Genomic DNA, 27516 nt, shown 5'->3' with positions numbered 1-27516 from the left:
GAGCTTAAGCAAGGTCTCATGATACAAGAAAAAAAATTTTTTTTAATTGTGTAAGTTAGCAATTGGAAAAAAAACAATCCCATTGATAGGTTTTTAGCGTCAAGAAACCTAAAATAGTTATGACATAATCAAAATCACACATTACACAAAATATTGCTGAGAAAAATTAAAGATGACAGATGGATTCAACTCAATGCTAATTAATCATAATGCCCATCAGGCTTTTAAAAAATAGAAATCAACAGGCTTACTTTAATATTTACACAGAAATACAAAGTACACGAAATAGTCAAAGCAATAAGTAGACCTACACTTACATGGTCAACCTAATTTATTAAAAGGCACCAAATTAATTAAATGGAAAAAGCACAAATGGTGCTGGATTAACTGATCATATGGATAAAAATGAACCTCGATCCCTACCTTGTATCACTTAGAAAAATTTGAGATGGATCATAGATGTAAAAGCCAAAAATTATAAAGCTTTTACAAGAAAACAACACCATCACAATGTGGAGGAAGGCAGATTTATCCACAGAAAAGATCCATTAAAAAAGTTGATAAATTAAGACTTGAAATTAAGAACTTCTACTCATCAAAACACTTAGAAAAATGAAAACAGACTAGAAGATATCTGCAAAATACTAGACCAAAAAATTGTATCCAAAATATATAAAAGTCCTGTATCTCATTAATAAAAAGCCAACCTAATTTTAAAATATACAAAACTTATTTTCATTCAAAGAATATAGTAAATGGCTAATTGACACAGAGCATGTTCATTAGAGAAATGTAGATTAATACAAGATACTATTACATACTCAGAAGCCACAATGCTTATATGCAAATGTTCATAGCAGCTTTATTCATATTTCCCAAAATTGGAAACAAAATGTTCATTAACAGGAGAATAGCTAAACAAATTGTGGTACATTCATACAATGGAGTACTACTCAGCAATAAAAAGAAATACATGGTTCAACCTCTCAGAACTTTATACTAATGAAAGCATTAAGTGATTCAATTTAGTTTCAGAGCTGGGGGGGGGAGGGAAACCCTAGTCTATGGTGAAAAAATATGGATAGTAGTTAAACTACCAACTAAAGTAGGGGTAGTGGCTTTGTTGCTTAGGTAGGGGTATAAGGGAAACTTCCCTTGTCCTGATATGGCTGTGGGCTAAAAGTATCCATTTTCAAAATTGTAGTTAAGATTTGCGTATTTCAATTTTTTAATAAATCTTACCTAGTAAGAGGTGTGCATAGCGGACAGATGAATGTACCAAAGCAGAACTGAGGACTATCGAAGCTAGGGTGTGAAGGTTCAAGGTACAATTTTTTTAAATATACATCCAATTAAGATGTTTAATTACAAATCTCAACCTATTTTTATGGGCTCCTAGCTCACATATCCAACAGCATATTGGACATCTCTTGACACTGCCAATGGTTTTCTTCCAAACTTAGTCACATAACAGATCTCTCTGACCCTGCCTCAATTTCATCCTAGGTTTCTGGTTTCAACAACTCAGGAAAATGCTAGATTGCAAGAAGTAGTCTGAAGAGGGTTCAGTTTGGGGTAAGAATTGACACTTATCATCTTGTAAAGGACTAGTAAAGTAGACCCTAAGGAGCAAACATAAGTGGGAAGAAACCAGAAAAGTAAAACAAACTGATGGTGATCAACAGTGGACATGCTTGCAGTGAACTCAGTTATAAAGTCTCTGAAAGTAGGAATGGGTGGATAGAATCCAAAGGCCCAATACTTCTTCCATTATGACAAAAAGGGTAGATGAGAATGTCAAGTTTGAAGGTGGGTAGCCAGGAAATGGTGAGTTATCTGACTAGGACAATAAAAGCCTTTTATCTTTCATAGTGTGATATCACATTTACCATATTTTTCAGATTATGTCCCTGAATCTGATTAACACCAAGTGTCTGCCAAACTCAGTTACCTGTTCATGTAAAAGAATTTGGTGCTGTAAGTATTGCACACATATGTAACAACCTGCTTTTCTATGATCAACCTTTTTAAACTCAGATGAGATATGTACCCGCATGGCACAATGATCAAAAGCTTATAACTCTGTTCTAGTTAATAGAAATAACCATGAGTTAAACTCTGCCCCCACCCCACCATCAAGAGCCTATTTCATAATAAATGTTAGATTATTCCACCTTCAAACTTTTCACTTTTCTAGCTCCAAACTCTAGCATTCTTATTCTTACTACTTACACCCTTTCTACTCTTTGATATCTTGGTATATAGCCCAGATGATTTCCTTTGAGCTTCAGGTATGAAGCCACTAACAAAAAAATGTTTAAATCTGTTCTCCCAGGAGCTTAGAGATCTTATCTTCATGACAACTCCCATAAATCTTAAAAAATGATCATTAAATACTGATTTACTCAATTAATTATAAAAACTTTAGATGTCTAGTATTTGGTCATGTATACTATTTAAAAAAATACATCAACAGAAAACTTTCTGAATGTCACTAGACAATGAATTAAGCAAACCTTTATTGAAGCTTAAATTGTGGTACAGAAATACATTTCAACTGATTTAAGTCCAACACCATGAAGAGAGAAATTATGGCACCAAAATTTTCCCTCCTCTATCATACACACTAGGATTAATTTAGATTACTATTCAATCTATAGTTTTTATTTTTCTAGGCTTTGTTCCATACAAATTTGTGCAGTTTCTCAACATTAAATAGAAATCTTAAATCTATTGGGCTGGGGCAGGGATCAGACCTCAAGCCAATAAGTGTTCATCAAATCTACTGGGACACTGTTCAAGAACAAAATCCACTTTGAGCATTGGTCCTCATAATAGCACCAAAACATTAGGTACTGTGCACTAATTACAGAATCGGACTGATCCATTGATTGAAAGCTTCTTCAATGAAGCTCTGAATCAACATGTTTAAAAGTCAAAAGTGTTCCAACCACTTGATTTCAAACCAAGTAGAATTTATGTTTAGAAACACTAAAAAAAAAGTGTTTCATTTATAAGTACGGAAGGAACAAAAACATCACTGCATCAATCCAGAATGAATCAAAAATTGTTTGAGGACAAGAAGAAATACAAAATTGAGTCAACTTTGCTCTTTTCTCAGCTGCTTAAATAAATGTCCGTATTAGCAAATACAGCTAAAAGATGCCAACTCTTTTAAGCCTGTATTTCTAGTCATTTCCAATTGACCATTTTGGAATTTTATATGTTATGTTTTATGGATAGCACTCTGCTTCACTGTGTAGTATGTCTGAATAACCTGAACAGTTCTCATTCATCACTTGATGTTACTCCATGGAGAAAGAAATACCAGTAAGAGGAAGCGTCAGAACACTATCACATGCATCACAAAGTCACAGAACTTTTTAAGTCACAAAGATGGCAAAGACATCGATTCTGCTTTGAACGAAAGTTTATGGCATATCATTAATAGAAATTAGTGGAAATGGCTATGAAAGTAAAAGTTGAGGTGAATCATCTGAGCTGACTCAACTTGTTGAATCCAACACAACCTTTATCTTAAATCTCCTTGCTAACAAATTTAGTGATAATTTTCCTATACTACTACTTAGCAAGTTAATAAAGACATGGTACCCATGAGAAGCTAATCTCATTTAATGGGGGGCACAGTATGGCATACAGTTCTGCCAATATTCCCTAGTATCAATCTACACCTTCTTCACTAATCAACACCAGCTTATTCCAAAAGAGCTCATGGTAACGAAAAATGCCAAACTCCCTTGACCTTAAAAGAAAATTAAGCCCAGGGTCCACCCCCAACCCCGTTCCCCCTCTGGGGTATAAGGTTAGTGTAAACCCACAGTGTAACAGTGTATTGCTTTATGGAGGGGGTGTGGTTGGGAGGGAGACACCATGGTGAGGAATGAATCAAAGTCACACAAGTATAGGAAGCAGTGAGATAGTAATACACAAAATGGATAACTGCAGTCATTTTCGTAGAGGACTCGACTCGTGGAAGAAGAACTTTGATTGGTGCTGCAAAAACATCTGTATGAAGTAGAAATTCGTTTCAATAACATTAGTAGAGAATATGTTCTAGAAAGTGGAGGTAACTGGATGCAAAATCCTGGTAGCAATTTAATAGAACAGTCCCAGATGGCTAGGCTGAGGCCAACACCTAATGAGGACGAAAGCCTTGTCTGTGGGGAATTTTGGATGATACCTGGAGAAATACTACACTGTGCATAAACCAAATTGAGTTGTTTTCACAAGTGTTGTAAAGTTTCATATAGTAAAAGGTTTTTTCTACATGCACTTCAATTTCACAGCAAGAGTGGCATAGGATACCTAAACACAGAAGAGAGCATTCATGCAAGATATCTAACTCCTTGATATAATAATGCATACAATTCAAAATGATTACACTATCATTACATCTAGGGCTTTCTGCAACTACAAGGTGGTGGTTATGGAAAGCATGGCCCTTGGTATCAATATCTAAAAAGCAGCCACCACCTTCTTCTATGTGTGTTCTCTTTTTGCGTTTCTTCTTCATTTTTCTTAATCAACTCTGCTGTTGTTGCTGCTTCTTAGCAAAACTGGTAAAAACAAAATTGTAATCATTGAACATAGCGCTCTGGCAATCAAGACGTTTAAAACCTTCAATCTTCTGGGGTGAAGAAAGCACTGTGCGACATTTAGAACTCTGGGGAAAAAAATTAAATTAACCATGAGTGCTTCCAACCTGCAGAAGTATTTTCGAACAAAGCAGTCATGCAATAAATATTTAAGACTATTATTTTAGTCAAACTGTGGCACTGAAATATTTTAGCTGACTTCTTAGGGGTGGGATGAAGTGGGGCACCTTATGTCCCCTGGCACCCCCCACCCCAAGGTCTATCAACAGGGAAAATAGGACAAGAGGAGCCCATGAACTGGGTTAGATATAAAAACAAGGACCAACAGAAGTCTAATGAAACACATAAAGCTTCTCATCTACCAAACACCTCAATTAGTAGGACCTCTGAATAGCTGAATGATTATGTGCCATCTCAGAATACATTTTATGACATGCTTCGCTATCTTTATTTTCTGTAAGATTTTATTGTCGATAATAAAATACTTTACCTGATTTACAAACAGGGTGGTCACAAATTTTCCTGGCTTGAAGACTTCCACAACTTTCCTGATCAGGTCATCATAGGAGGTCTGACTTAAGTTTGTTTCAAAGCTAACATAAGAAAATTCTGGTTCTGGAGTGATGTGAATAGTCCAATAAGTTCCCTTTGAGAAATAGTTTTGTGTTAATAATGGAAAGGGCACACTTAAATATTTCAATTATTAAGCAAGATATTCTTACTTACATCCGATTTCATTCCATTCATTGAATACCCACAAGGATTGAACAGTGTGGCATCAATGACAGAACCTGGTATCAGGTCACGAATTCCACTCTCCTGGAAAAAAGCCCAAAAACTGAATTAAAAACAAATCTGAAAAATAAATGGAGAATGAGTTAAAATATTTAGTCACCAAGCAGAATACAGAATTATTATTGAAAATGCTTACACGAGTGACATCCTTTGCAGTAACACCATCTTTCATGTAGAACTGGTCCATAACTGCTGGGTCAAGCTCACTCATCAGAATTTCCAGGGTTTGATCTGGCTGATTGATTACCCGACTCTCTGGGAAATCCAAAGTATACAAGTACCTATGTAAAAGTACAAAATAGTTTCTAAAAATGACAACTCCAAGTTCAAAGTAAATATTATGTAGAACAAAACTTCCATCAAATTGGGTCCAACATACCAACAATCAGAATTCATGCGTCCCATACAATATGCTGCTCCATCTGTTGAAGGAGAACATAAAATAAATTTAACAGATCCATTCGATAGCAAGTAGGCAGGATCCCCCTCACCTTTTAAGAAAAAACTTTACTGGCTGTCATTTAGAGATACACTTCAGCTAGTGAGTCAGTCTAAATGGTGCTGAGAAAACTATGGTTTACTCTCCCCTAAAACTCCATTAGGAAATGGAATTTGGTCACCCATTTATCTACTCTCTCAAGTAAAAAGTTATTTTATGTAATACGTCCTCCTGTCCATAGTGTTTCAAAGCCTCATTAAACACAGTAAATTAATAGTTGGTAGATATTTAAACTAAATTATACTCAGCACTCTTATTTATATAACTAGTACAATTTCATATTAGTAGATGAGGTAAGAACAGTAGGATAGAAATCTGATTTTCTTTTTAAATCATCCCTGTGGACAACTTTGTGCCATGTTACTAAAATCATCCAGGTTTTCAGCCTCCTTTAGGATATGAGGGTGTTAGATTAGATAAACTTTACTTCCCTGTCCTTGAAGCTCAAAAAGGAAGGTCTATAAATAAAAGCTTAGCAAATGGATGGAAAAAATCTTGCCAATTTACTTGAAGTGACACTATGCTCTCACTAAGTTGACCATTTTTAAGCTAGGACGATTCCTATATAGAATGCGCGACAGAGTTTCTTAACATGGACCAGTGCCTTAGCCTGGGTTTATGAGGTGACTGGGCATTTTTCTGGATGAAGGGATTACAGCCTTCATAACCACTAAGTTAGATATAAATGAGGGCAACTGGCTAGATGAAGATGAGCTCTCCCTCTGGCAGGCGATCAATTCCTTGATTTTCCCCCCATCATTTCAACAACACTTACACAACATACTCCAAAAATTGTAATCAGCTACACTGATATATTTATCTTAACTATATAATGTGCTGCATTTGACACATAGGCGCGCGCGCACACACACACACATTCGAGAGAATATATCTTCTAACTTTAAGAAAGCAGGATTCAATTCTATTAAAACTTACTTGGGAAAATTGCATTCAGAAACTCTATTTCTTCCTGGAAATTCCGGTGTGGGTACCCTTGGTGAGAAGGCTTCATGAAATTCTTACGAGAATAAAAGAAGCTCTATAAAAAGACAGACAGATAACTTTATACACTGAATTCTATCACCTTTCCTAAACCAATCAACTATTTTCTACATATACATATCAAAATCAAAACTATATCCACAAATATTTTCCCCAATGACACCTAACATAGTGTTTTTCCTTTAATATGCTAAATAGATGTATAAGTACTTTGCTGGCCGACAAACAAAGGCAAAGGCCACTGTGTCAAAGAGCAAGGTTTCAGACCAATACCCATGGGTTAGTGTTATACAGAGCAACTTTGTTTTTCAGCTGTGAAGAGAGTCTAAATAGAACATTAACCATGTAGATAGTGTCACTGAATTTCTAGAAACTAAAAAATGCCCAACTACTAATGATGGGTCATAACAACTGTAGAGACAAGGTACAATATTTATTTCTAGAGCAGAAGTTTCTTTTTCTTTCTTTGTTTTTTTCTGTGCCATACCACGTGGCATGTGGGATCTTAGTTCCCCAACCAGGGAAGTGAACCTGGAACCTTGACAGTGTGAGCACGGAGTCCTATCCACTTGATGGCCAGGGAATTCCCTAGAGCAGGAGTTTTCTTTCTTTCTTTTTAAATTAATTTATTTTGTTTTATTTAGTTTTTTGGCTGTGTTGGGTCTTCGTTGCTGTGCATGGGCTTTCTCTAGTTGTGGCAAGCGGGGGCTACTCTTCATTGCAGTGCGCAGGCTTCTCATTGCGGTGGCTTCTCTTGTTGCAGAGCATGGGCTCTAGAGCGCAGGCTCAGTAGTTGTGGCGCACGGGCTTAGGTGTTCCACGGCATGTGGGATCCTCCTGGACCAGAGGTCGAACCTGTGTCCCCTGCATTGGCAGGCGGATTCTTAACCACTGTGCCACCAGGGGAGCCCTAGAGCAGGAGTTTCTAATACGTTTTTTTTTTAAATTTAATTTTGGCTGCGTGCGGGCTTTCTCTAGTTGCAGCAAGTGGGGGCTACTCTTCATTGTGGTGCGCGGTCTTCTCATTGCGGTGGCTTTTCTTATTGCGGAGCACAGGCTCTAGGCACTCGGGCTTCAGTAGTTGCAGCACGTGGGCTCACTAGTTGTGGCTCACAGGCTCTAGAGTGCAGGCCCAGTAGTTGTGGCACACGGGCTTAGTTGCTCGTGGCATGTGGGATCCTCCTGGACCAGGGCTTGAACCTGTGTCCCCTGCATTGGCAGGTGGATTCTTAACCACTGTGCCACCAGAGTCCCTAATCTGATCTTTATAACAGGCATGTAAGCAAAAATTTTGTGGCAGAACATGTGTATATTTAGTTTCAAAAGAGTCACTGATCCAAAAATTAAGAACATATTGCTAAATTTAGATTTTCTTAAAAGGGTCAATAATTAACAAAAACTGTTTTAGGTCCTAATGACAGCTATCCTTGCCATAGTTAATTATTAAAATTCAACATTTGCTTATCAGAACAATTATACCCTAAGTATAAATTCTGATAGCATTCAAGAATTAACTGACTATTGCTCTTTAACATAATCAATTCTTTATTATGAAGACTGGATGATTTTTCTTGCTTTTCTTTTTCTTAGTTTCTCTACCATTCATAGTAATAATATTAAGGAATTAACTACTGAAAGTGTCTGGTTTTCTTTTCTCCCATTTGAGTTTTATCCCAACCCATTCTCTGGTTCCTCCATATTTTTTGCTATTAATGAGCAACAGGCACTCTTTCTCCCCATGTTGTGAACGTCCTTACCCATTAAAAGTGAACAAGTATACAAATTTATTTACCAGGCACATCACCAAACCCTAACATTTACGCCCCACCCCGCAAAAGGATAAATGATTTTTGATTACTTACTTGAATTGAGTCAAACCCACTGTAATCCCTAGCAAGTTTCAACAGGGGAACCAGTGCTTTCAGCAAGAGGGTGGTACCACATGTCTTCAAAATGAAACGTCTCTTGGAGACAAACATGCTACTCTCACTGCAGTTTAAAAAAAAGTCACAATATTATAACAATGTTTATGTACTACTGAGATGCTTAATCTATTATTGCACTGTCATTTACAGTGTAAATTTTTGGCTAATAATTTTAAATGTTAAGATCTCAAGGAGGCAAATAATGTACTATAGTATTCTTCCTCTTCTATTATATAAAAATCAGTGTAAGGTTATAGGACCCCACAGAAACAGAACTTAAATTAGGTATAAAGCATATTAGCTCATTACACAAACTCTCTTTTAGTAGTCAACTTTCCTCCTCACCTAACCTAACCTAACCTAGGACACTAAATTCATACTTTACCTCATTTTGAACTGCCCACTCTCATGTATTTCTGTAACCATCTCATTACTTTTCATTAGATAATAAGCTCTATGAGGAAAGGAATGTTTGTTTTTACTCACCATTATATCCCTAGGGCCTGGCACATAATAATCATTTGATAAACATCTGTACATGCCAAGCACAAGCTTCATAAAAAGCAGTCACCATGTTCAATACAATAGCCCCAAGGCCCGTTACAATATTATTATAAGAATTCAATATAGTATCTTTATATCTATAAAAAGGTTGCATGGCTTTCTTCTCTTACATACAGCAATCCTATTTGTATGATGAAGCTAATTTTCACTTTGCCTGAAGTTGAGAGAGAGAGGCATATACTAAAAAGGAAGACCTGTATCAGGGACTGTGGGCAAAGGAACAGTGCCATTCTACCCTCCCCTCCTTCACAGACATTTCCTGCTAACCTCAAGGAGGTAGTAAAGATGGCAACCATCTTGAAGAGCTATTAGGTAGGACTTCAAAAACCTACTGCCTAGGGACATCAGAAGTAAACATTTTATTTTACATCATATTTTAAAAAATAAGATGAAAACAATTATAGAACTAAGATCCAGAAAAATGATTTGCTATTCCATGTAAAGTATGATTCAGACTGAAATTGGTTAGCCAACACTTGTTTTACAGGACTTACCTGAGTACATAAGCTTCCTGCTTGTCAGTTTTTGTCACACTTATGATTGAACATTGCACATCCTTCAAAAGTATGTCCCACTCGGATCTATTATTTAACCAAAAAGAGGATGATTAATTCATAACAGTACACTCATAAAAATTACAAAGGTCTCAAAGGTTTCCAATGATTTAAGACCACATTTTATATTTGTTGTCACATTCTTGTTCCAGCTTCTCTTATGAATACCAACATTTAGTTTTGTTTCAAAATAATTTATATTGGGGCTTCCCTGGTGGCGCAGTGGTTGAGAGTCCGCCTGCCGATGCAGGGGACACGGGTTCGTGCCCCGGTCAGGGAAGATCCCACATACCGCGGAGCAGCTGGGCCCGTGAGCCGTGGCCGCTGAGCCTGAGCATCTGAAGCCTGTGCTCCGCAACGGGAGGGGCCCCAACAGTGAGAGGCCCGCGTACAAAAAAAAAAAAAAGACATATCCACCAAATAAGATGGATATATTTTGCTATAGCATGTAAAAAACAAAAAAGCAAACCGAAACCCAGGAAATTATACTACGTATTTGCAATTTATTAAGAAAAAGACAAATGGGGGGGTGTGGACAAATGGACAAAATAATGTAAATAGGCCATGTACAGAGGAAATACCAAAGGCCAGTAAACCAAGGGATAACATTACCTTTCACTAAGTGATTAAAGAAATACAAGTTAAAATGAGATACTTTTTCCCCTATCAAATTCTGATTTTTTTTTGGGGGGGATGCACCACACAGCATGTGGGATCTTAGTTCTCCGACCAGGGATCAAACCTGCACCTCCTGCATTGGTAGTGCAGATTCTTAACCACTGGACTGCCAGGGAAGTCCCTCAAATTCTGATTTTTAACCTTACTATATGAATTACAATTTAAAAGCATCATTTCCTTCACCAATTAGATTGGCAAAGAGATTTAAGTTTGACAGCAAAAGTAAGCTGGTACTCTCACACAGTTTTGATACTATTTTCTGCTATCAAATTGGCAGCTAATCACAATGCCCAGTGCTGTTTAAAGGTCTAGAAGCATTGTCAAAAAAAACCAAAAAATGCCTTTGGCTGACAATTCAATAGTACAAGCATACCCATAAGATCTTGGGAATACTGTTACACTCTAATGGGATGACAAAATGCCCATTTCAACAAAGCTGAAATGCAGTAAGGCAGTAGACAGCAAAAAGGAAGTCATGGGCTAGTCTTAATCTACCCAATTGAGACCTAAGGTAGTGCTTCCTCTTCAGTGTGCCCACTATAAACAGAAAGTTAACATAAAATATTCCCACAGGACAGCTTAAAATAACCAGATTAAAGGCTAGAAATATGTTTTAAGCCTCTTAATATTTGGCAACCCATTCTTGTATACCCAAGAAAATGGCACATTAAAGTTTTCTTTTCCAGTTAAGACCTTGTGAGAGAAATCCTCAACAGCACAGCCAGCACAGAAATAGGTATGCTTATTCTTTTGTATTAAAGGCAAACATAATACCAATCAATCCTGCTAGAATTTTGTGCCTGTTTCATCATTCTTCTAAAAGAATGTTATTGGGGGCTTCCCTGGTGGCGCAGTGGTTGAGAGTCCACCTGCCGATGCAGGGGACACGGGTTCATGCCCCGATCCGGGAAGATCCCACATGCCGCGGAGCGGCTGGGCCCGTGAGCCATGGCCGCTGAGCCTGCGCGTCTGGAGCCTGTGCTCCGCAACGGGAGAGGCCACAGCAGTGAGAGGCCCGCGTACCGGGGCGGGGGGGGGGGGGGGGAAATGAATGTTATTGGCCCAATGGGCTATTGGATGACCAGCCACAAGGCAGTAGTAATTCCTCCCACTGGTAGATTAAATTGAACATTACTCAGACCCATCTGAAAACTTAAATGATTTAGCCTTGCTAATGATTAAGTATAAAGCCTATTTGCCCATAACTTTATCAAGCAACTTTTTTTTTACAAAGCAACTTTTAAAAAGAGCTAACAATTACTCTTTTTAAGAGGTGCTACTGATTGTTTATATAAAGAAGAAAATACGTATTAGACTTGGCCATGTTTTTGCAGTTTGTTTCAAATTTTAAAAACGGTTCAATTTGTTTAGGGAAGGAAAAACAGTTGCAATTAAGACCCAGTTCTGAGTTAACACAAATTTATAGATTGTCTTAGGTACTGAAGTAGTAGCTTTCAGTTTCATATTTCTAAGATTCAAAGGTCACTAAATGTGCAAACAACATTCCAGAACCCACAGTATTTCAATTCCACAAAGAATATGCCTTCATGCAAAAAGAAATAACCAGAACTAAAGGAAAACATGAGGCTCTTATTGAAGCTATTGCTTTTCTGCTTTGTGACATTTCTTACAATTACCCCTGGGCTTGGTTTAATAAAACCTACCTCACATGACTGATAATAAATTACATAATGCATACAAAATTTACCTACTAGAATTCAAATACTGAATATGAAGGTAAATAATAAAAATACCCACTATAAACATTAGAAGCATTTAAGTAAAATTCTGGAGCACAGGGATCTCTTTAGAGATCTAATTCAGATCTTCCAATAATGCTACTGGCTAATGTCATTACATACTGACTTCCCACTAGAATTAAGCACTCCTGCAAATATTCTCTTCTATCCACGGGACATAACATAAATAGTGAATAGAACTGAAAAGCGGTGATTAAAGTTAACTACCCTCCCTCAGTTTTATTCAGATATAGTTGACATACAGCACTGTGTACGTTTCAGGTGCCCATCATCATAGTGATTTCACTTATGTATACTGCAAAATGACTACTGCAATAAGTTTAGTTAGCTTTCATCACCTCACATAAATACAATTAAAAAAAAGGCATTAAAAGAAAAAAATTTTTTTCGGTGTGATGAGAACTCAGGGTTTATTCTCTTAACATTTTCCTCACATATCATACAGCAGTGTTAACTATAGGATGTTAAGACTTTTAAACGTGTTCTGTGGCTGAGCTAGATATAGTATAACAAGAACTTTTCCTCGCTTGTATAGGTTTTTTTCCTGGACTTGCTTTTCATTTGCTTTTCAAAGCTGTCTTGCTTTTTCATTTGCTTCTGTTTTCTACACACTTATCCAAATTTATCCTCAGATGTTCCCCCAAATGTCTCCTCTTTCAACGTTTCTTTTAAGTGGTTCTTGGCCAAGAATAGGGTGCTAAGACTTAGCTAGTCAGAAGTTCTATGCTTGTTTAGTGGACCTCTCTCTATCTAGGCTGTTTCACTTGGGAACTCCGTGTTTTTTTGCTGTTGTTCTTTCCTGGGTAGGTCAGATTACCCAAATATTCGGTTGTCTTGCCTGGAGCATATTAAGATTTCTGGTAGGTAAAAGAGCTGATAAAGGGCTACGGATCTCACACTCAGTATAAACTTTTTATTCTGTTTTCCGTGTAGTGACTCTACCCCTCAACTGTACCTGCTTCCCTTACTTCAGAAAGATCCTGTTTTACTCTCTCCAAAGAGTAAACTATTATCTAATCTTCAGATCTCCTGGGATCCCCCCTTCTCATCTGACACATTATATGATAAAGACACAACGAGGGACTTCCCTGGTGGCGCAGTGGTTAAGAATCTGCCTGCCAACGCAGGGGACACGGGTTTGAGCCCTGGTCTGGTAAGATCCCACATGCCGCAGAGCAACTAAGCCTGTGCGCCACAACTACTGAAGCCCTCGTGCCTAGAGCCTGTGCTCTGCAACAAGAGAAGCCACCGCAATGAGAGGCCCGCACACTGCAATGAAGAGTAGCCCCGCAGCTCGTTGCAATTAGAGAAAGCCCGCGGGCAGCAACAAAGACCCAAGTAGCCACCCACACACAAAAGACAATGAGAATAATTAAAGCAAATAAAGTGTACATTGACAGACATATAGATAACTAATTCACCCAAATCAAGCCACCTGAGAGTGAACTAGATCCTTATAATTATGCTGAGACAACAGGTGCAAACTTTGACTGTTCTGGATACTGCTGAATGGATTTCACTCTACCTAGAACCTCTGTCCCCACCTCCCTTCCTCCAGCTCAAGCCACCCCACTACCCCCACCAGATCAAGTCTGCCATTAAAATGTTTTAAAACTCAGAAGGCTTACCTAAGTGCTTTAGTTGTGTGGCTATTTTGGTATTCATGTTAATCCCACCAGAATCATTCCACGTAGTTAGGGATTGAATGTGTAATTTACTGTTTCCATCCTCAGTGCCTAGCCCAGTTCACAGCAGGTCCTAAAATATTTGTTGCATCTGGCAATAATTTTGATTAGATCTTACAAACTTACTAAAAAATCAAAGAGCCTTAAATTTAAAAAATCTAAACTGCTACATGATCCCATTCAGTTTTTTAAATTTGTCACCATAATAATTCAGGTATTTAGAGGGTGAGTTCTTAAAAAGAAAAAAATAAAAGATTCATTTAACAGAATTATTCTGTTAATGAGCTACACATATATCTTCCACTTGAAATGCTATCTTAACCTGCATAAATGAAGCTTAGTCATTTCACTGTCTAATATCTTAGCTGTTATAGAACCCATTCATTATAATGAACCTAGACATGGACTATTTTCTCTGCATCACACTCCTCTTTCTGTGAATCTGACACAAAATGTTAAAACTTTTGGTTTGTCCCACCAGGATCTGTTCATTTTCAGTCTCAATATTTTCTCTGTTGTTCACACTGGGCAATTCCTACTGATCTGTTTTCAAGTTCACTCACTCTCTGTCATCTCCATCCTACTAAATAAAGCCCATTCAGTAAACTTTTTATTCCAGTAGTTATTTTTTAGTTCCATCTTCTATTTCTCTGCTAAGACTTCTAAGTGTTCTCCTTACTTCTTGTAGAATGGTTATGATAGATGCTTTTAAATTTTGATCTGCATCACCTAGAGGCTGGAGTCTATTGATTGTCTTCCTTTGAAAGAATTTCCTGGTCATTTATTTGTATGTCGAGTAATTTATGATCGCATCCTGGACATCACACTATACGATTTTACATCTCCTTTAAATCCTATGGAGCATGCTGATTTTAAAGAACTGTGTTAGGGGACTTCCCTGGTGATGCAGTGGTTAAGAATCCGCCTGCCAATGCAGGGGACATAGGTTTGATCCCTGGTCCGGGAAGATCCCACATGCCATGGAGCAACTAAGCCTATGAACCACAACTACTGAGCCTGCGCTCTAGAGCCGGCGAGCCACAACCACTTAAGCCCGTGCGCCTAGTCCATGCTCTGTAACAAGAGAAGCCACCAATGAGAAGCCCGTGCACCACATAGAGGACCCAACGCAGCCAAAAAAAAAAAAAAAAAAAAAATTGTGCTAGCAGACAGTTGAAATGGTTAAGTTCAGTCTTGTTCTTATCCAACTTCTATGGGTTATGTTACGATTTCAGAGTTATGAAAGCCATTGCTATGGAATTCTGAGCTGCCCTGCATATGTGCCACCCAGTGGCCAATCTGTCAGTTTTCAAAGCCTTTGATACACTGTTTAGGGTCAGATCCACATATGATCAGCTAAGGAGTGTTCATATAAATCATTAAGGGATCACCTTCTTCACCTCTTTCTCTCCATAATCTCCACAACAACTTCTGGCTCAAGGCGGGGGGAGGGGGGGTTTGGGGGGCGGACTGGGGTGGTAGTGAAGATGGCCTGCTTCTTGGTCCTCTGGCTAGAAAGCCAATTTAGTTTCCCCACTCTGCAGCAGTCTGCTACAGGACTGCCTGAGCTGTGGCAGGAGAGAACAGAAAAAAAGCAAAGCAATACGAAAATAAAAAAGGGATTTTCCCCACTCTCTCTAACCCAAAGGGGCCCCCCTTCCCTTCCTTCTTTGCATTCCAGAAAAAGACCTCTCTCAGAGCTCAGTTTGTGTGCAGTTCCAGGTTTCTGGCAGCTTTTGAGACCACCCCAGGAGATACCAGAGAAAAAAAGAAACAAACTCCCGACTAATTTCAGTGATATTTTGAGTTTTGGCTTCCTTCTCCAATTCACCTAACATTTACTTTTCAGAGTTCTCAGATAGCTGCTCCATGCATTCTGTCCAGGTTTTTTAGTTGCATTTAGTGAGAATAGAGTGTGCTTATTCCATCTTGATGGAACAAGAATGCTCTTGCACTCATTCATCACTGTTAATTCTACAACCAAACTCTTCCTCACCTAATAGAAACCTTCAAGTAGGATTTTTCAAAGTCACAGTATGAAAGGAATTGCTTTAAAACACCCTAAGCCAAACACAGTTGAACAGTCTATCAACCAAGTGATTATAAAAACACAATCTTAGGAGCACTGTTGGCTCAAAAAAATAATAAATCAAAGGGCAGGAAAGATGCAACAGAGATACAGAATTGAAGAAGTTAATACAATGCCATACATGAACACAAAGAAGAAGGAGAAAACCAAACAGCTGAGAATTTCAGCAAATTATTAATATCACATTTCTGAGGGGAAAATAAGCCTCCTTTTGTAAATAAAGCTTTTTTTGCATCCTAGCCACACCCAGATCATGATAAATATCCCAAATAGTATGCTCTTTACAAATGACAGTACATGGATTGAATGATCTTAGTCACTATGCCAGAAAAGTAAAACATTAATGGCATGCCATATTTTATAAGTTTTCTTAAAGAGTCTGTGGTCTAATAAAAATAGAACAAACTGGGGTGTTAACACAGTAAGAGAGGCAATTAAAATGACAAGAGACTTCTATGTCATCTGATTCAATAACACTTGTAATGGCTAACTGAGTACTTTTTTTTTTTTTGGCCACACCACATGGCTTGTGGGATCTTAGTTCCCCGACCAGGGATTGAACTGGGCAACCGCAGTGAAAGCTTCTAGTCCCAACCACTGGACCGCTAGGGAATTCCCTGGCTACACTCTTTAATGTAAAAATTTAAGAAGTAAACACCTCAGGTCAAATGACCTTTAACAAAAGTACAAGACTAATTGGGCAAAGAGACTCTTGAGCAAGTGGTGTTGAGAAAACTGGATCTGCACACAAAAGAATGAAATTAGATACTTATCTTACACCATATAATTCAAAATGGACTTAAACACCTACATTAACAGACTTCCCTGGTGGTCCAGTGGCTAAGACTTCTCGCTCCCAATGCAGGGGGTTCGATCCCAGGTCAGGGAACTAGATCCCACATGCCACAACTAAGAGTTCGCATGCTGCTGCAACTAAAGATCCAACATACCGCAATGAAGATCCCCCGTGCCGCAACTAAGACCCAGTGCAGCCAAATAAATAAATATTATATATATATGTGTATATATATATATATATAAATGTTAAACACCTAAATTAAGACACAAAACACCTATAAGAAAACATAGGGAAAAACTTTAGGACATTGGATTTGGCAAAGCTTTCTTGGATGTTACACAAAAAGCACAGGCAACAAAAGCAAAAATAGGCATATGGATCTACATAAAACTTAACTTTTATGTATCATAGGAAAACATTCAATAGAGTGAAAAAGCAGAATTGGAAAAATATCATATATCTTATAAGAGATTAATATCCAGAATAAACAAAGAACTCCAACAACAAAAATAACCCAATTTAAAAGTAGGCAAAGACTTAAATAGACAATTCTCTAAGATATACAAATGGCCCACAAGCATGTAAAAAGATGCTCAACACCACCATTCATAAGAGAAACGCCAATCACATTCTTGATACCACCTCACACCCATTAGGATGTCTGCTATTTAAAAGGAAAAATGAAAGAACAAGTGTTGGCAAGAATGTGGAGAAATTTTAACACTTATGCACTGTTGGTGAAAATGTAAAATGGTGCAGCCATTATGGAAAACAGTATGGACATTCCTCAAAAATTTAAAAATAGAATTTACCACATGATCCAGCAATTCTACTTCTGGGTATATACACAAATAATACAAAACAGGATCTGGAAGAAATATTTGCACATCCATGTTCACTGTTACTCACAATTGTCAAGAGAAGGAGGCAACCCAAATGTCCATCAAGGGATTAATGGATAAAGACAATGTGGTATAATACATAAAATGGATTATGTGGTCTTAAAGGAAATCCTATCACATGCTTCAACGTGGATGAATCTAAGAATTTTATGCTAAGTGAAATACACCAGTCACAAAAGGATGAATACTGTAGGTTTCCACTTAAATGAGGTAATCAATACATTCATATGAAGTATCTAAAGTAGTCAAAATCATAAAGAAAGGTGATTGCTAAGGGCTGGGGGAAGAGGGGAGGGGAAATTAGTGTTTAATGGGTAGTTTGTTTTGCAAAATGAAAAGTTCTACAGATCTGCACAACAATGTAAACACACACACTGAATACTGCTTAATTGTACACTTTGTTAGACTTTTTAAAACATCAATTAAAAGAAGTAAATGATGGAGGGAACAAAATGCTGCAAGCAGGTGGAAGAAACCCTTTAGAGCAGAGTTTCTTTTCACTCTTATCACTTAGATTCTACCCATAGATACTGTAGGTCAGATACTCTGCAGATGGTGCCTCGAAACCTACATTTACTTAAAAGGGCTCCATGTGATTAGATTCCTCTAATGGTTTTCTTCCTTTAAGCAAAAATCGCTGGTTTCAGGACTATCAAGTAATTTACCCAAAAAGCCACCCAACTGAACTATTTGAAGCTTCCCTGAACTGTGACCTTAGCTATTAGCTTGACCTATCTGTTTCAGAGACTCTCCTTATCCCATTACATTCAGGCCTCAACACCATACCCAAAGTAGTAGTACTAGTAATAGCAGTCTGAGTCAAACCTATCCTAGAACATGAGATTATTCTTTAGTAACGTCTAGACTGACCAGAATTTAATTCAGATTATCCAGAGAAATAAGCTTTTATCTTTTGTTCGAAGAAATCAACCCAGAATGCACTGTTAATTATAATCAGAGTACTAAATTCTCCATCTCAAACTTTACCTAAAAATTAAATGAGTATAATTACTGCTACTTTCATTTGATTATTACTTTCAATGTGTACCTCTCAAAGAAAGGTGGTTTAACTTTTTTTTTTTTTGCGGTACGCGGGCCTCTCACTGCTGTGGCCTCTCCCGTTGCGGAGCACAGGCTCCAGATGCGCAGGCTCAGCGACCATGGCTCACGGGCCCAGCCGCTCTGCGGCACGTGGGATCCTCCCGGACCCGGGCACGAACCCGTGTCCCCTGCATCGGCAGGCGGACTCTCAACCACTGCGCCACCAGGGAAGCCCAGAAAGGTGGTTTAAAGAGAACAGTTCAAACTTTTCTGAAACTGCTGTGAGGAGTGTAATGAGAAGCTTAACTCAATAAGAAGCTTTTCACTCCTAAACATTTAGGCTAAAAGGTTTCTTGGCAATGGGTTGTAAATTCCTTAAATGTTAATTATTGATATTGCAATATGGTGCAGTCATTTAGTCAAGTAAGGCATGAGTTCTGGGAAAGTTAATGCTGAGGTGTAATTTACTATTTTTGCAACTGCCCCCAGTCCTTTACTGAAGATTTTATTTTAGCTTACAAATTTGAGTGAAGGAAAGAAAGAAGAGCAGAACATGCCACTAGTCCTAAATGTCTTTTCCAATATTAAAATTATAGATGGTAGTTTTCATCTAACCTTCCCACAATTAGTAACATGTCTAACACCTCTAACCTTCCCACAATTAGTAAAATATTCTCTTCACCTCCATCCACTACAATTTCCCATGTGAACCTACCTCATTACTAAGAATATATATAGCTCAGGTCTGAGATGAATTCTAAAGCAAAAAGGAAAGCCAATTTTAAGTCCTGAAAGATCAGATTAAACTATCTTTCCTCACCAAAATTTCTTATCTTCTAACATACTTCCTCCCCATAGCTGCCATTTCTTATAAAAAGGCTTTTGTTTGGTCCAGGATTTTAGTCCGGCAATTCTAAGACATTATGGAAATAGACATAAATGGTCTATTTCTATTCAACATCATTTGAAATCTGAAAAATTCAGTAGAGAAAACTGCAGGTTAAACCTAATATACTACTCCCTCTTTTTATATTTCAACTTTAATTACTGTGTGAAATAAGTCAGTTTTAGAACACATCATCTGTTCCTTATTCATTTGGATGTCTGGACTACTGCTTTTCTCCAACATATTGTTAACCAGTATTATTTAACCCAAGCCATACCAGAAAAGATTTTCTTTCTTAAAAAAATAAAACAAAATCTATATAATGTGCCCCTTTTGACTCCCTTGAGAAATTAGTAAAAAAAAAAAAGATTCTCAGTATTATGTCATTTGTTCAGATTACACTGAAGGTAAATGCTGCAATTCTACTAAATGGCCTACAGGAGAGTGGGAAATGTTTAACAGAAAGTGGGTTCCAGGGAATTAACTCCCCGGCAGTCCAGTGGTTAGGACTACACTCTCTCACTGCCAATGGCACTGGGTTCCATCCCTGGTTGGGGAACTAAGAACCCACAAGCTGCGCAGTGCTGCCACCCACCCCCCCACAAAAAAAGAAAGAGTGGGTTCCAGCTTGACTTGGAGTTAAAGCTTGGAAAGATGGGCCAACTTTGCTTCATGTGCTTTCTATTCCCTCATACCATATTAAAAAATCAATTCCAGATGGATTGCAGATCTAAATATGAAAAGTAAAGCAAAGTTTAGAGGGAAAAAATAACATCTTCGTTACCTCAGGATGAGCAAAGATATCTTAAATAGGATACAAAACCACTAACCATTAAAGGTGAAAACACTGATAAATGGGACTACATTAAAATTATGAACTTTTGTTTCTAAAGCTATCATTAATAAAACGAAAAAGGAAACCAGAGTGTATAAAATATCTGTAATACACATACTGGACGGATAATTCATCCATAATATATAAAGAACTCCTGCAAACTGAAAAATCATCCCAAAAGAAAAACAGGCTGACTTGAACAAGCATTTCAAAAAAGATAGCCAAATGGTGAATAAAGATATGAAAGGATGCTCAACTCCATTAGTCTGAAGGGAAATACGTAGACCACTATATACCCACAATAATAACTAAAATTAAAAAAACAATACAAGTGTTGGATGAAGATATGGAGCAACCAGCACCCTTATGCTGACTATATGCACACCCTATGACTTAGCAATTCCATTCCTAGGTATGTGTATATTTAACAGGAAAGCATACATATTGCTTACTAAAAGACACACTAGTGTTCATAGCCATAATTTGTATTAGCAAACTGGAAATCACTCAAATACCCATGTTAACAATAGATTTGATAAGCTGTGGCATATGGACACAAAATACAACATTGAGAATGAACTAAAAAACCTCAAACATAATGCTGACCAAAGGAGGCATAAAGCATACTAAATGACTCCATGTTATATATAAAATGGGGAAAACTAATCTATGGTGTGTTAGAAATCAGGATAGTGGTTCCCTTAGGTGGAGAGGGGAATAGGTTATAATTGGAAGGAGGTACGGGGGATTTCTGGCTAGTTACATTCTTCAGATTTGAGCGCTGGTTACATGAATGTGATCAATTTGTGAAAATCAGAGATGTACTTATGAGTATTTATTTATTTAGGCTGTGCCGGGTCTCAGTTGCGGCACTTGGCATCTTCATGCGGGGTCTTTTCGCTGCAGTTCCCCAACCAGGGACTGAACTTGGGCCCTCTGCATTGGGAGCATGGACTCTTACCCACTGGACCACCAGAGAAGCCCATGATTCTCTTAACTTTTGTGTTATGCTTCAACAAAAAGCTCAAAAAACCCAAAATATCTGTATTCAGAAGATATGCTGTTTTACTATTAGTCAGATTTTTCAAATCATATTGTTTTATTTTGGCAGATTACCACTTTCTCCAGCTCTGCTGGAATATTTCCTTCAAAATGGCCCTACGGTTTTTTTTCTCTTGGTTGATGTCTGTGGAATAATTTTCATGTCACAAATTCTTCAAACCCCACACTGCTTCCAACTAAGTATTTTTTTGGATCCTTATACCTGATGATAGCAGAATCTTTTCTATAAAACTATTTCAGCAGCTTTTCAAATTCTCCAAATTCATATTCATCGTTGTTACTGTACAAAGAATTTGGGGACATATAGTACTCTAAACTTCAAATTCATTTGAATCTTTTCATTTACATTAAATCTACAAGATTCTTGACATACATGTATACCTGGAAACTATCACAAAACACTGACCACATGCATCACCCCTAAAAGGTCCCTCATGCCTCTCCGTAATCCACCCTTCCCCCTTAACTCCATCCTCAGGCAACCACTGATCTGCCTGTCAGATTCTTAGAATTTTCTGGTTTTACAGACATGAAATCTTACAGTATAGTACTTCTTGTGAGGCTTATTATTTTTTCTCCAGCACAATTATTTGTTGCATGTATCAATAACAGTTCATCTCTTTTTTTTATTACTGAGTAGTATTCTATCGTATGAATAATCATAATTTGTTTATCTATTTGCTTGTTAATAGAGACCTGTTTCCAGTTTGGGGGCTATTGGAAAATAAAGCTGTTATGAATACATTCATGTAAAAGTCTTTGTATGGACACATTTCCGGTTCACTTGGACAGATACATGAGTGGACTAGACTGGTTGGCTCATATGACAGATGTATTAACTTATTAAGAAACTGCCAAACCATTTTCCAAAGTGGATATACTGTTTTCCATTCCCATCTGCAGTGCATGAAAATTCTGATTCCTTCACAGCTTGTCAGGGGTCTGATATCAAAATTATACAAACCACAAAAGGAACTGTGATGTGTATTCCCTTTCTGTTAACTATTAGAATGTATGAAGAAGATTGGAATTATTTCTTCCTTGAATGTTAGAACACTCCAGTATAACCATCTGGGCCTAGATTTATATTCATGGGATGATTACTGATTAATTCAATTCATGCAATGGTAATAGGACTATTAAGATTTTCTGTTTCTTCTTGCATCAGTGTGGAAAAGTATTTTTCTAGGAATTTCCCCATAATATCCTTGTTATCTTTTAATGGATAGTGATGCCCTCTTAGGACCTCTTAACCCTTTCCATAACCTTAAGTTTTATGTTTTATAAACAGTGTAGTTAAGTTGTTAACTTTATTCCAGTCTGTTAGTTAATGTCTTTTGACTATGACTTTTGTCTATTTGCATTTTGGCAGTATTACTGAGGTTGGAGATGTGAGGTTAAGGACAAGGAAGGATTTTCTGGCTTCCAAACTTTTATATCATTAAAAAAAGAACAAAGCTACTAAAGACTGATTATCCTGTGGAAGAATTAAGGTTTAACTGCATTAAGCAATCCAAAACTCACCATATCTCCTCTACTTGAATAAAAATACATGAACTTGGTAGAGCACCCTTTAACGTTAAGTATCTGATATACTTTCTCCTCCAGCCTGGTTTGCTTAAAGAAAGGAAAAGAAAAAAAGATTCTGTCCTTAAGGGCAAAGAATCAAATATAAAGATGTTAACACTTATGGTTACAATTTGTCAGTCAGTTTTTAAGTACTATATATGTATTAACCCACTTAATCCTCACAATTACCCTATGAGGTAGGTACCATTATTTTCTCCATTTTAGAGACATGGAAATATCGAACAGCTAGCTATTAGATGATATTTGAATTCAAATCTAGACATGCCATAGGTCATCCACGAACCATCTCATTATGCATTACTCTTCTGGATGACTGATAACTCCTCTGTGGTCTCTGGGGCCTGCACCCCACCTCCTCGGAGACCAGAAGTCAGTGATTTTCTCTGGCCAGGCCATTGGTTTTAGGTGATGTATCAAGCATGTATTGTTTTTCAGGTACTTTTTTTTAAACTTCTGAATAAATAACCTAACCAGTTGATCTCTGCCTGAGAGGTCACTGAAAAATGTTCCTCGAAGGTTACCAACGGACATCTCTGTTAAATCCAATAGATGTTTCAACAGCTGAAATGTGCTAAACTCTCACAACAGTGACGTAACAAATTTTAAGTGTCTACAAAACGTATGGCACTAAATCACGAATTCAACAAAACTGAACATCCTGTCCTTGAAGGTATAACTTTTGCCATCATTTTAAGATCCACACTGAAGCAGTAAAACAATTTCAGCTGATTAAAGTACAAAAGCGGTTCTCAAACATTTAAAGAAAGCAAGTTGCCCATTTATAAGCCTTTCTCCTCCTTGATTCAGGGAACTCTTAACCAAAAAAGCCCAAGCTTAAATTCTGGCATTTTTGCCCAAGAACTCGGGGAGGAAACACTCCCTTCCCTTTATTAAGAACGCGTGCTTACAAATAAAGCTTCAACCCATTTAAAGAGCCAGAGCAGAAAATTTTGTTATTCATTTTATAAGACTGTTCTTACTCATTAGTTCTTCCTGACAACATTTTCTAGATAATCCCATCACAATCGTTTTACCAAAGGCGCATTAACAACACCAGGGAGCTTCCCCATCTGTGAAATGGAGGAAATACTAAGCTTCCCCATATTTTGTAAGTAACTGCTTCCTATAAACATAAAGTGCTTAGAGTAAAGGGATATATTAAGACATTTTTAAGTGTCGCACAAAGCTTGAAAAATGAAACCGGTCACACTTTAGCTAACGCGATACTCTTCTACAGGAGATTCCTTCAACATAGATCGCCTTAAAGTCCCGGCAGCACGTGTCCGCCTGGATTCCCTTCTCCAGTTGCTTTTTGTCAGAGAAGGCGGCGAGCGCAGCCAACATTCCTGAAACGCCCATTGGCCCACACCCCGGGGCCAGGCTCCCGGTCGGGCCAACGAGCTCATTGGTCGTCGCCTCTCAATGAAGCGGCCGCGCCGGCTCCGCCGCCGCCGCACGGCCACTCTAGCTAGCTGCACTTGTGCGCGGAGAAGCCTAGAAAGCCAAGGGGTGCTTAGCGAGCCCAGCCGGGGGGAGCCGGCCCAGCCACCCCAGGGGTCGCCTGCGCCCTCGTCTGCGATTGGATCAAGGCCACTACGAGACCTCTCCTTTTCTGCGCGATCGCCCAGCTCTCTCGCGTGACTGCCCGGGGTGGGAGGCTGGGGCCCCAGATTCCTTTGCTGGATTAGGCATTAAAGGTATTATGTCCGAGCTCGGACGGGCCTCTAGCCCGTGAATATAGGCAAGCGTCACTCTACCCCGCACCTCGCCCGGACCCCGCCGACTCGGTAACAGGTTACACAACCCAAGGTCAAGAGAGTCGGGAGCGAGCCTCGGTGGGCTCCCTGGGCCGCCCCGAAAAGGCTTTGGTGCAGAGCACGTTAGGGCGGCGGTGGGGCCCAGCCACTGCGACACAGCTGCTCCCGCCCAATCCCCGCCGCCCGGGCGCCACATGCTGCCAGCGCCGACCGCGGGCGGGAGGCCTGCTCGTCAGCCCCTCGGCCCGGCCCCGGGTGGGCCCCCTCCTCCCGCAGCACGCGGAGAGAACGAGTCGGACTCCTGTCCCGCTCCCTCCCTCCTCCATTCCCGAGGCAGACACGCCCGAATTAGCGCCTGACTAAGCCCGCCGAGCCACACCTGCTGGGAGGGAGCCCGCGCGGCCCCCACCCCCGGGCACCTCACCCAGGGCCCCGAACCGCCAACTCCCGTGGAGGAGGAGGTAAGTTTGGGAGGCGAGGGCCGCCAAACCACCCCGAGCGTCGCCGCCCGCTGCACCGCACGCCGCGCGGGGGACGTTACCTGAGCACGCGGCGGCGCCGGCCTTCTCCCCTCCCCCCGGGCAGCGCCCGGCCCTGCAACGGTGGCGGGAGAAGCCGGCTCGGGCCGCGCGTGGACCTGGCCTCTCCCGATAGCGCCGGGGCCGCCCTCCACAGCCGCCCAAACGACCCCCGCCCGCGAACCTGCCCTCACCTGAAGGCTGCGGGAAGCCAGCCCCCGCCCCCCAGCCTGGGGCTGGTGCCTCCCAGGCGGCGACAGCCCCCAGACCCGACTGTGGGCGAGAGCCCCGAGCACCCACCTTGGGATGGTGCGAAGATCCCCAGATCCTTGGTTTGCGTCGGGTTGTTGCCTGGAGAACCAAACCTCCAGCAGCTTCTCGGTCCCTTCGAAAAAATGTGCAGCTTCCATCACCGTGAGACTAGCGAACAACCAACAACCACAGAAAATCAACTAAATTAAATTTCTTCTCCCGCCGCTGCCGCCGCCGCTGCGGATTGTTCCAGCTGTGTTACTAAAGTTCAGGTTCCTTTTTTGCTATAATTTTATATTAACTTTTTTAAAAAAAGGGTTAATAAAATTTTCCCGGCTTTTTTTTTGTGTGTGTGTGAGCGAAAGTTGAACGTGAGTCTGTTGGAAATAGAGGCAGATACAGCTCAGTCTCTTGTAGTCCGCTGTTTCCCCGTTAGAGAGAGTAGAGCGAGCGCTAGCTAATGTCGCCGGCCATACTGTGGGAGCGAGGCCGCTGCGTGAGCACCGAAATTATATACCCCGTCTACCCGAAAAGCCAGGATGTGACGCAGCGTCCCGCCCCTGCGGCTCATTGCTCCAGCCTCCTGTCAATCACCAACCACCCAGTTGCGGCTGGCTGGCCGCCCGCCTGCGAGGAGCGCGGGGAGCTGGCTCCCTCGCTGCGGTGCGGGTTCGGGCTGGCAGCTGGGCGGGAGACGGCGGTCTGTTGTTCGGCTGGGGACTACAAACCTGGGGTCGAATGCGGAGTGGGTGGGAGAGCGGGGACGGAGTGAGGAAAGGCTGTGTAGCGCTGCGTAAAACAACTGGTTATCGGGGAACATGGGTGGATCCTCTGGAGGGTTGGCGGGGTTCGGCGGGGGCGGTGGCCGCTGGGCTGGCGTGGGGGTTTTGATCCTGTGCACTTCGTCGCGATTGTCGAGGTACTCGGCCATTCTCTCAAGTAAGCTTCCCCAAGGCGAACGAAGCCAGGCATTAAAACTCAACATTGGTCCGTGACGCACATGTTACCAGGGGTCGGATTAGAAGGCGCTTTAATGCTGCTCTCGCTTTAGCTTATGTGCGAATGAACGCAGTTCTCGACCGGTTTACACAATAGCCAGAAGCGTTGTCTCCCTATTCAAAAAGGGAGAAGCAACGTGGCGCCCAGCCTCGAAGGGCTCCGGCTCTACCTACCTCCCAGCATGTGGCTCGCCAAGCCTCCGAGTTGGCCCAGCGCAGTAGCTGCAGTGAAGCACTGGCAACTCCGCGCTCAATTAGGTCAACTGGTGGGACTTTATTCTGCAAAACTGTTTCTAGAACCTGATTTATTAAGTATAATTTGAAAGTGGGACATAAAGGGGTAGGAGGGAAAGGGGGGGTTATTTTGGGATTGTATGAAATCATCTGTGTGAGACTTGAAAATTGTGAAGCACTATAGAGTTTAAAGACTCCTTCATTCAATAAAAATGAACCAGAAATAAATATAATCTGAAATTGTTTGCAGGGAAATGAACGTAACAGGGATTCAGAGCTATCACTAGTCGTGATTTAGAGTTATGAATCTGTAATTTCAGTAATCAAGTAAACTGTAAAAGTTGTCGAGTCGTAGTCAAGCAGTTTAACCTGAGGTGGCAAAATTGTGGTAACAAAGTTGTGACTTTTACTCAGAAATATGGGAGAAAAAAACCAACCTGATGTAAAAATCAGCAGTCACAAGACAAAAGACCTT

At 39.9% G+C, this 27516-nt stretch overlaps 1 protein-coding gene and 1 long non-coding RNA gene across 2 annotated transcripts in view; one reads left to right on the top strand and one right to left on the bottom strand.

Annotated features, from left to right (window-relative positions):
• The window catches only part of LOC138842314 (uncharacterized), a 43763-nt gene extending 41080 nt beyond the window's left edge, over positions 1-2683 (top strand). The window contains exon 4 of the long non-coding RNA XR_011376697.1: positions 1902-2683. This is a non-coding gene — a long non-coding RNA (uncharacterized lncRNA). The remainder of the gene's footprint in view (positions 1-1901) is intronic.
• On the bottom strand, positions 23-26315 carry AMD1 (adenosylmethionine decarboxylase 1). The gene is made up of 9 exons (XM_030882831.2): positions 25858-26315; positions 9896-9982; positions 8775-8901; positions 6847-6949; positions 5791-5833; positions 5548-5692; positions 5343-5435; positions 5107-5262; positions 23-4684 (listed from the first exon to the last, which is right to left on the bottom strand). Exons 1-9 carry the CDS (start codon positions 25965-25967, stop codon positions 4544-4546), a joined length of 1005 nt encoding a protein of 334 aa, XP_030738691.1. The 5' UTR covers positions 25968-26315; the 3' UTR covers positions 23-4543.
• Between the last annotated feature and the right edge of the window lie 1201 nt (positions 26316-27516).

The sequence above is a fragment of the Globicephala melas genome, chromosome 14 (genome assembly GCF_963455315.2).
Source record: "Globicephala melas chromosome 14, mGloMel1.2, whole genome shotgun sequence".
NCBI classification, from domain to species: domain Eukaryota; kingdom Metazoa; phylum Chordata; class Mammalia; order Artiodactyla; family Delphinidae; genus Globicephala; species Globicephala melas.
The sequence above is the reverse complement of the archived record's forward strand: the minus strand, read 5'-3'. Positions and strand labels throughout refer to the sequence as shown.

Coding starts and splice junctions, on each gene's coding strand:
- AMD1 (XM_030882831.2), bottom strand. CDS start 25,967: ATGGAAGCTGCACATTTTTTCGAAGGGACCGAGAAGCTGCTGGAGGTT. Junction 9,983..25,857: donor GATCTTCGCACCATCCCAAG/GTGGGTGCTCGG, acceptor GTTAAATAATAG/ATCCGAGTGGGACATACTTT. Junction 8,902..9,895: donor CAGGAAGCTTATGTACTCAG/GTAAGTCCTGTA, acceptor TTTAAACTGCAG/TGAGAGTAGCATGTTTGTCT.